We start from the raw sequence: 9,515 nt of genomic DNA on the forward strand, positions 1-9,515 counted from the left end.
TTCGGACGAATTTAAACGTCTATATAACATTACGGTCTTTGCGTCTTTATAATACTACGGTCTTTGCGCATCTTTATAATGTTACGATTTTTGATAACATTACGGTCTTTGTTAAAGGTTCAAATAAGTCAAATTAAGTGTATGGTAAATTTAGGTGTATATTTATTAAATTTATATCGTAAATTAGCAGTTGTTAGTCGGTCGAACTTCATTGATTTATCATGATTGAACTATCTAATTTGATGTCAAAAATTATCTTTAATATTACTAAAAATAAAAAATAAGCCAATTTACTTACAGTTTGTATAAAGAGTCGAATTGCTCTACAACGAAATCGTTAGAACACTCTAAATGCTTCGTTATAGATTAGCTAATCAAAATTTTTTTTTTTGTAGTTTTCACGACATTTTATTTATGTATTTCAAAAACATAATCAATTTATATTTATTCATATTAACATATATATTCTTCATAGTATTCATATTAAAATTAAAAAGTAATTGTAATACTTACAATTGTAATAATACTTAGAAAATGGTGATGAAGAATTGAATACATTATAATCATAATTATCAGAAGTCTAAAGATTCACATTGCCCAGAGCTACGATCTACGATGGTGAACAAAAATCAAAAAATTCATATACCCAAAAGTAAACAAATTGTTTATAATTGGAAAAGTAATTGCTTAAATATGAAGAGTTTGCAGACAATTAAAAAATTTGTTTGCAAAATTGAGGAGAACAGAAGCTTTATAATTAGAAAAAAGAAATTGGTTTTTAAATTTATTAATTAAATTAAATAATGTTAATAAATGCTTAGAAATTTAAGAATTTTAAAAAAAATTTAAAAAAAAAACAACCTTAGCGAAGAACAGAAAGCTGATCTATAGCCAGATAATTAGACCAGCACTACTTTATGGGTGTGTCGGGTATAGCAAATCTGCCGACTCTACTATCCAAAAGCTACAAGTTGTTTAAAGTCATGCTCTCCGAAGGCTCTTCAAAGTGCCATGGTACATCCGCACGAATGACATGCTAGGAGACCTTAGAATAGATTCGGTCAAAAAATACATAAGGGACATGCGAAAACCGACAGGATGCCCTACTTAGCACTATCTAATCTCAGAGTAATCAGTACGGGACGGTACGCAGATCTTAGATAAATCATTGAATAATCACGAAGGTTATAAGGAATACTCAAATTAGTCAGTGCGATGGGTGGGACACTGCAGAAACCCCACAGCCATCGTAGAGTAAAAATGCCCAGACAAAAACTGTTTGATGATCGGATTAAACTTGTGTTGTTTGTGTGATTATGTTGTTTCGCATTGTCTGTACTCTGTTACATTTATTTTTTTTCTGCGTTCATAAGTTTACATTTTTAACGTTAGTTAATTCTACGACAATTGTTTCAGCCTTAAGAAGATTTACTATTAAAGAATTTACTCAATTTTAAAGCATGGTTTTTGGCTCGACATAATATTTTTATATATTCGTTAAATATAGAGAAAATGTACACTGCACATGATATTTGAATTAATTTTTGTCTTAAAGGCAGATATTCCGTAAAAAATGCATTACAATCGTAGCATTGTCCTACTTTTGTCAATATTTCTATGTAATTAATATCATTGAGAAGTCTATATGTCCTAAAACTAGTTTAGAAATAGGAGGATTCTCTGTCTATCAATTGCTATCCATTTAAACGAAATCTCGTTTATATTTGTATAATCGCAAAAATTTAAATATTCTATAATTTTTTCACACAGTTACTTAATCTAAGAGTTTATTTTTGATAATGGTTACATGTGAAATATGTTATTTAATAGAAAATTTGTTGCATTTGAATTCATTTTACAGGAATGATTCAATATAAAGAAGTCTGTTTACGTTCGCCTACTGCCGGTGTTTACTCACCTCATAATAGGCAAAATTCATATCAAAATATATGAGACTAGTATAAAATTTCATCAAAAATCAAATTTATAATAATTTGGAAAAAGTTGTGCATTGCATGCACACAAAGGCAATCATATATTTTAAAAAAAATGTATACAAAAAGCAAAGACTATTTCTTTGAATTTGTGTGTTTGTGTGTCCATTCAACACTAAACAACGCTTCTTCGTGTTTAACTACTATTAAACGCCCTTTCCTCTTTACCCAAAAGAAACCAAATTTGGTAAATATAGAAAAAAAATTGCACTTCACTGATTGCCCTTTCGTCTTGATGCAGCAAAACTATGGAAGCAAAAGTTCGCAAAACAGAAAATTGTCAACATATAAATCACACAAGCACCCAAACTAGCAATATGAATAGAAAATATAGCAACAATTTCTATACTATATCACACACCTTCTCATATGCACATTCAACAGCTCTTTCGTGTGTTTCGAACACTTAAGATCATTGTGTTATACACAGCTTTGGTTTGTCTTAATTGTTCTACAATTCAAAGCTGATTGTGCTTTTAGCTGGCCACTCGAGCTGGCTACCATAAAATCAAAGGGGTCCATTTTTTTGTTCTGCATTCGTAATCTGTATATTATTTGTCTGTGATAAAAAGGAATTCTGCATATAAAAAAATTCTACTTATATTAAAAAAATTCTACATATAAAAAAAAGAATCCTACATATATAAAAAGAATTCTACATATAGTAAAAAAAATTCTATATATATTAAAAAGAATTCTACATAAATAAAAAGAATTCTACATATATTAAAATAATCGCAGTGTCTTCAAAAAACTTTGTTAAAGAATTGTGTCAACTATAGCGAAGATAAAATATTGCATTTATAACATTGAAAAAAAAAACAAATAAAAACAATTACTAAGAGATATTTATCTTTTATTTTCAACACGTTTAACAGTTCTATTTTATTTTAAGAATTTTATATATGACAAATATATACTTAAACTTTTAATATAATTAATTTTAACATCAAACTTGGTTAAAGACACTTTTGTTTCATTGTACGTGAAAAATCTTTTCAATAAAGGCCATTTAATATGTACACAATTGTATATAGAATATACGACATGTGTACACGGTTACATTAATATCTCTTTCTAATTCAATTAGTATTGTACATACAAAAACTTTTAGTGGTGTTAACAAGTATTGTTCAAGTATTATTTATTTTGAAGGATAATAAATAGAAAATGGCACAAAAGCAATGCTTTCTTAGTTCTTTTTTAAATACTTAATATAATTTTCTGTCTCTTCAATTTAATGTGCCAATTTAGAATCGAAAACAAATAATCTGTTACAAAATATATCTTAAAAAAATTTATATTTAATCTTAAATTACGAGTGTTGGAATAGTTTGTTTCTTGTAAAATCGGAATACAATGTTTTGCTACCATGGAATGCTTAAAGGTAAAAACTGATTGTAATATTAATATAAATTTGGCGTCAAATAAAACACTAGATGACAAAAATACATTAAAAAAAGGATATATTTTAATTGACGCAATTTGGTCCCTGATAATGTGTAGGGTTTACATATGTCTGGTGTTACCGAAGTTAATGCCAGACTGAGTGGCACCTTTATTAGAACCGTACTGTAATGAGATAACGTTTTGACCAGCACGTAGTTGTTCATCAGAAAAGTTGCGTACGTTCTTATCAGCTTCCTTTGGGCCAATAGATGGTTTACCGAAATTAGAGGCCTAAAATAATATTAAAAATTTAGTAAATAATATGTTTTTGTTATTTCTTTTTAGAGATAATCACCTTTCTGCCCAATGATTGTAGGCATATGACAACTGAATTCAAATTTTGTCTTTCCCAGAGATCAACACTTTGGAAGGTTTCTTGTGTTGGCACACCAAACTTTTTGGCACATTCTAAGAAAGCTGTAAAGAAAAATAAATTATTTATAAAATTAGCAACATTTTTAATTAAAAAGTTGATTATGCAATTTACGGTCTACTTGTGTCAATCACAAAAAATATCAATAAATATATAAATAATTTACTGATAACAAATTGCATAAAAACAATATTTAAATTGAGTACAGTAATCGCATTACCATTTCAAAAAAGTTATCGTATATTTATATGTAATAAATTTAATTAATATTGTAGGAGTCTATTTTTCTGATCGAAATACTAAATAGGACTGCACTGATTTTTTGATTTTTTCATTCGAACTCACCAGAAATATTTTCCATGCATTTAAATGCCATTTTACTTTCATTGATCTTTTTAACAGATCCAGGTTGTATGCAATTAGCGAGCTTACATAGCAACACACCATCCTTAAGCACTTCAAAAAAGTTATCCATATCGCCGGATGTGTTGATAGGCTCGCTGGTCACATTTTTGATCCATTCCAAACTCTCTTGAGCTAATTCTTCGCTGTACTTAGAGTTTATCTAAAAATAAAATATAAAAACTGATATTAGACAGATTTTATTTTATATATTTTGTATAATTCATTTTATTTTTGGCAGGATAATTACTTTTGCTGAATACATTTTTGGTAAACTTTAAATTTAGAGTGCATTAATCTTAATGAAACAAAAATTTAAAAACTTTAGCGAAAATTTGATATTATAAATTTTCTTGCACTCATAAATAATAATAGAAAAAAAATTCTTATCAGATATGAGTACAAGTATAATGATAAGATTGGAGCTAAAAATTTTCAGAAATTAGATACTGTTAAGTTCAGGCACTCCTGTATGTTTGTCAAAACAAAATAAACAAAAAATAGGGACATTAAAAACTACTTCAATAAAATTATGTATAACTAAAAAATTGATTTGATTGCGATATAAAGTACGCTACTTAATTGGTAAAAAAACATTTATTTTATAAGATAATATAGAATATAACACAACTCTCAATAAGATGCCGTTTCAGTTAAGACTTCATTCATCGTCATATAAAAATAAAAAAATTTTAAATTATATCCAATTGCTTAATGTTTATATATAGATAGTTTTTTAACGAAAAAACTGTATTCATAAATGTTGTTTTTATTCTGTTCTTAAGTTAAATAATAATAGAGAGGTATCGAGAAGTAGTGAACAACAACAAAAAAAAATTTTTTTATATATTATTTTAATTAATGAAATTTTTGGTTGACCACACAGCTGTTTGGAGTATTGCTAAATAACCATCTTCAGTGGTTGTTTGAGACTGCAAGTACCAGGGATTGCATTCTGCCCTGCCAAATTTGAAGTTAAGAGTCAGTGCCAGATTAAATAATTTAATCATAATTAGAATTAAAAATATATATTATTTACTAAACATAGGATGTGCACATTGCAAAAAAAAAATTTATATATTAAGTTAAATTTATATCAATTACAATTATGTACTTTCGTTTCACCCACGCATACAGATAGTGTTCAGTTTAGTTCAAACATATTTAGTAAAGTAAACAAAACGTAAAACCTGAGACGAATGGACAATAAAAAACTGCTGGCTAACTGCACTAATAAAAATTCGAAAAATAATTTTTTTTAGATTAATATTTTCATAGCTGTACTTGTTAGTGTTGATTAAGTTTTTCTGTTGATAATACGAAACGATAATATCTTAAATATATTTGCTTTATTAATATTTTAATCATAACAAATTCCAGAGATAAAAATAAATGACGTAATTTGGTATGGTACATACATACACCTTAGCGCTTTTAGTTATTAGATTGATAACAGTTAACTAAGTTTTACATGCTCATCTGGCAGATAGCACAGTTATTGCTTATTTAGGATTTTTTTACGAAAAGCTTTACACAGATACAAAAATTGTTGTTGTAATTGATAACAATTATATTATAACAATTGTATTAGTGACTAAAATAAAACATCACGGTTAGTAAATATTGAAATACATTGGCTAGAGTCGTGAGATCATTCACTTTTTTAAAAATGATGTCAATGTGTCAAAATTCAGCTGCGATACCGCATACATATACATTACGTACAAATGTACTACAACTCTTAATTTTTTATATATAATTAATAATTTTATTGTTGTTACTGCTGTTTCTTATTGTTGTTGCTGCTGGCTGAACGTGTTAAAATGTGAAGATTACAAAGAAATTTTCCGTTTTTTATCGCTTTGAATTTTAATTGAAATATTAAAGTTCAACACTATTGTTCCATATTTTTATTTTTATTTTATTTGAATTGTTTAAATATATTTTTTAATCTGTAATTTATTACTTAATATACACAAATGAACAATACTAAATAAAAAATCAAAGTGACCATAAAGAGTAATGATTACGTGTTTTAATTAATCACGCTATTTCATTAAAACCCTGTGGTAAGCTAGCAACCAAGCAAGCTAGCACTGACTGCCTCACCCCTAAAAGTGTGTTGTGAAATATGTGTATGCATGCATATATGTATGTCATACATATATATAAAATATTTGTTTGTTAAGCAAATAACATAAACAATAGTAAAATAAAAATAAAAACAATATACAAAAATTTAAGTAAAAAGTAACCTTAGAACAATTTATTTATCGCATTCGTTCGCAATTTGGTTTTTGGTTTCTCAACTTTCGTGGAAGTGATTACGTGTACGATTGCAAATATGCCGGTATATATACATATATTAGTATAAACATTTGCTTATAGTTATATATTAGCATTTATTTCTGAAGGTACTTTTGTTGCAATGAAAACGAAATTGATTTTTTCCCCTGAATAAGTCCCGTCCCCACTGCTTATATTGTAATTTGCTGATTTGTGAATTTTTTATTCTACTCGGAAATGCCTGTCTACAGTTATTAGACTAATTAAGCTTAAATGACATTTCATCTATGTCAGTCTGTCTCTGTTTGTTTGTCTGCTAATAGTAAATTTGCACAATTATTTATTTATTTGTTGCTAATAGCAATGCCGTTTTGTCTTATAAGTTTAAATTTTTGATAGCTAGATTTCACCAAATTTAGTATATCAATTTTTGATTAACATATGTATAAGCTGAAACACCATATATGGTTAAAAAAAAAAAACTTAACCTATATTTATAATGAATTTAGGTGATTGCACAAAATTAAATTTATTGCTACTGATTTTAACTTTTGTAAACAATTTCAATATACATATATATAAAATATTTGAAGATAATGTATATAATTTAATCGATATAATGATATAATTTAATCAATATAATTATATAATTAAATCGATATAATGATATAGTTTTATCGATATAAAGACATAAATAGTCGATATTTTTAATAGAATTATATCTTTGACGTTTCGAAGTTTTTCTGACTCCTTTCTCAAGACAGGTTCTTCAAATAAAAGTTATTAAACATTGACAACAAAATATAAAATATATTGAAAAATTTTAATATTGAGTTTTGTTTTATACATTTTTATTATTAACATAAGTAAATTATTATAAATAAATAATCAAGAACAATGATTCTTAAAATCAATTTTTATATAGTTTAAAAAATAGGGGATAATAATTTATTCTATTATTTAAATAGAAAATAGGAGCCTTATTTTAATATTATTATTATATTAAAAACAATTCTGTTATATACACATTATGTATTAAATATATCTAACGTCAGTAGTAGTGTTCCAAAAAATGAATTTTTTATGAGAGAGTGTGTACAGTAAATATTTTACTATATATTTAACTTCAGTAGTAATGTTCCAATAAATAGACTTTTTATCAGAAAGTGCATCATGTATCTAACCTCTACATAAAGTTAATGTAAAATCCGGTTTTCGTCACGGATGAATCTTTTATGTTCTTATTTAATATATATTTGAGAATCATACTTAATGAAAATTTTTGTATGTTATTCTGCCAGGAATCGTATTTTTCAGTAAGAAAAGAAGAGCTTTGTTAAACGACGAAAACTAGAATACTTTATTTGACAATGAAAAATATGCTGTATGGAGTAGTTCTTGGTTGTTGGTTGTTTCAAAAAATGGAAATATTTCTACCAAGTATTGTATTCTGATTCGCTTTGCCCTTAATGTACTTTTGCATACTCTCGATTCTCAAGTCTTTGTCTGTATCTTCATTCCTAATAAGTCATCAAGCTTTGAGCATACTTTTTAATAAAATATTCTGATAAATTTGGATTTTTCTAATTATGGTTGAAGCAGTAATATTCTGATAAATTTTAAGTTTTTTATGACGAAGCAGTATTGTCATAAGACATGCAACCATAGTAGTTTACATTTACTTATAAAACAAAGTTTTATTTTTTCAATGCTAATTATTTAAAGAAAATAATAATTTGTAAAATAGAATAATTTCGATGAGGGCTTAGAGAGTTAATTAGAATCAACCAGAAAGTGTTCAGAAAAAAATGCGAACATACAAGGTCAGTTGGCTTTGGGTCAGTTGGCTAATGAAATCTGACTCTGAGCCTTGAATTTGGCAGGGCATGAGTTCAATTCCTGGTATTTGCAGTCTCAAAAAATGATTTACGAATAATTAAACACAAGAAATAATTCCAAGACAACCGATGATGGTTTTTTGGCAATACTCGAAACAGCTGCATGGTTGGTCTTAAAAGAAAAATAATTTTTGTTGTTGTAGTTCACTACTTTTCGAAACCTCTTTATTAGAAGTAACCTCAATCTAACTTTCTCACATGTGCTTTTGTAATTTTATTTGTAATTCTTAATAGCTTTTAATTATATGTATTAGCAAATGTCAATACAACACAAATATATAAAAAAGAGTTAGTATATTTATCATTTTTAATCTCCGTTATTAAAACCATCCATTAAAGTGGCACAAGTGTGAAATTCTCTTTTCATTGACGAATTTATCTGGCAGATAATTAAGCTTAGAAAATTAAAGTTTTGTAAGTCAAACAGAAATTGCATTCAACCATTAAACTTTTACGCTACTTTGTCAAAACTGTTATTTATGTCAAGAAATTATTATTTTGCAAATTAAGTTCTTTTAAATTATATAGCGCGAATAATAATAATAAAAAAGAACGATTAAAATATTGAAGACCCAACGGCTTTGAATACAAGAAACCGTTGAAGTCAAAAGAGATACAAATTTTTTTGTGGAATATTGCTAAGCAAACAAACTGAAAGATGATACAAAATATTTAAATTTAAAATTATATATTCATAATGGTATTTGTAAATTATAAAATACGAAATTTATATATAAATTAAAAAGCAGTTGAGTAGAATAGATGAATAGATAGATACCAGAATAGCAACATAACCGATCTATTGATTGACAAATTGCAAAATTATTCGTCGTAGTTAAATGCGACGCCTCCGGCTGACAGAAATGACTTTAATAAATTTTAAGATATATAATTTATGTATAAAAGCATAGATAGAAATGTAAAAATTCATATATATTCATACACGTATATTTATATGGATAGAGAATGTATAGCTTTTGAAGAAATTTTAATGACAAAATATTTTTATAAAAATCTTCAAGAGTTCGTATAAAACCGCCAAATATGGTAAGGAAATGAGCAGTAATGAAGGAAGAAAAAATATCTTAGAGTAAATAATCACATATTTGCAAA

At 26.6% G+C, this 9,515-nt stretch overlaps 1 protein-coding gene across 1 annotated transcript; it reads right to left on the reverse strand.

Annotated features, from left to right (window-relative positions):
* Positions 1-2,910: 2,910 nt before the first annotated feature.
* Positions 2,911-4,519, reverse strand: LOC119664030 (myophilin-like). Its single transcript, XM_038073613.1, has 4 exons — positions 4,469-4,519; positions 4,162-4,381; positions 3,739-3,860; positions 2,911-3,674 (listed from the first exon to the last, which is right to left on the reverse strand). Exons 1-4 carry the CDS (start codon positions 4,481-4,483, stop codon positions 3,504-3,506), a joined length of 528 nt encoding a protein of 175 aa, XP_037929541.1. The 5' UTR covers positions 4,484-4,519; the 3' UTR covers positions 2,911-3,503.
* Positions 4,520-9,515: the final 4,996 nt, after the last annotated feature.

This window comes from Teleopsis dalmanni, unplaced genomic scaffold, assembly GCF_002237135.1.
Source record: "Teleopsis dalmanni isolate 2A unplaced genomic scaffold, ASM223713v2 unscaffolded_contig_1330, whole genome shotgun sequence".
Classification (NCBI taxonomy): domain Eukaryota; kingdom Metazoa; phylum Arthropoda; class Insecta; order Diptera; family Diopsidae; genus Teleopsis; species Teleopsis dalmanni.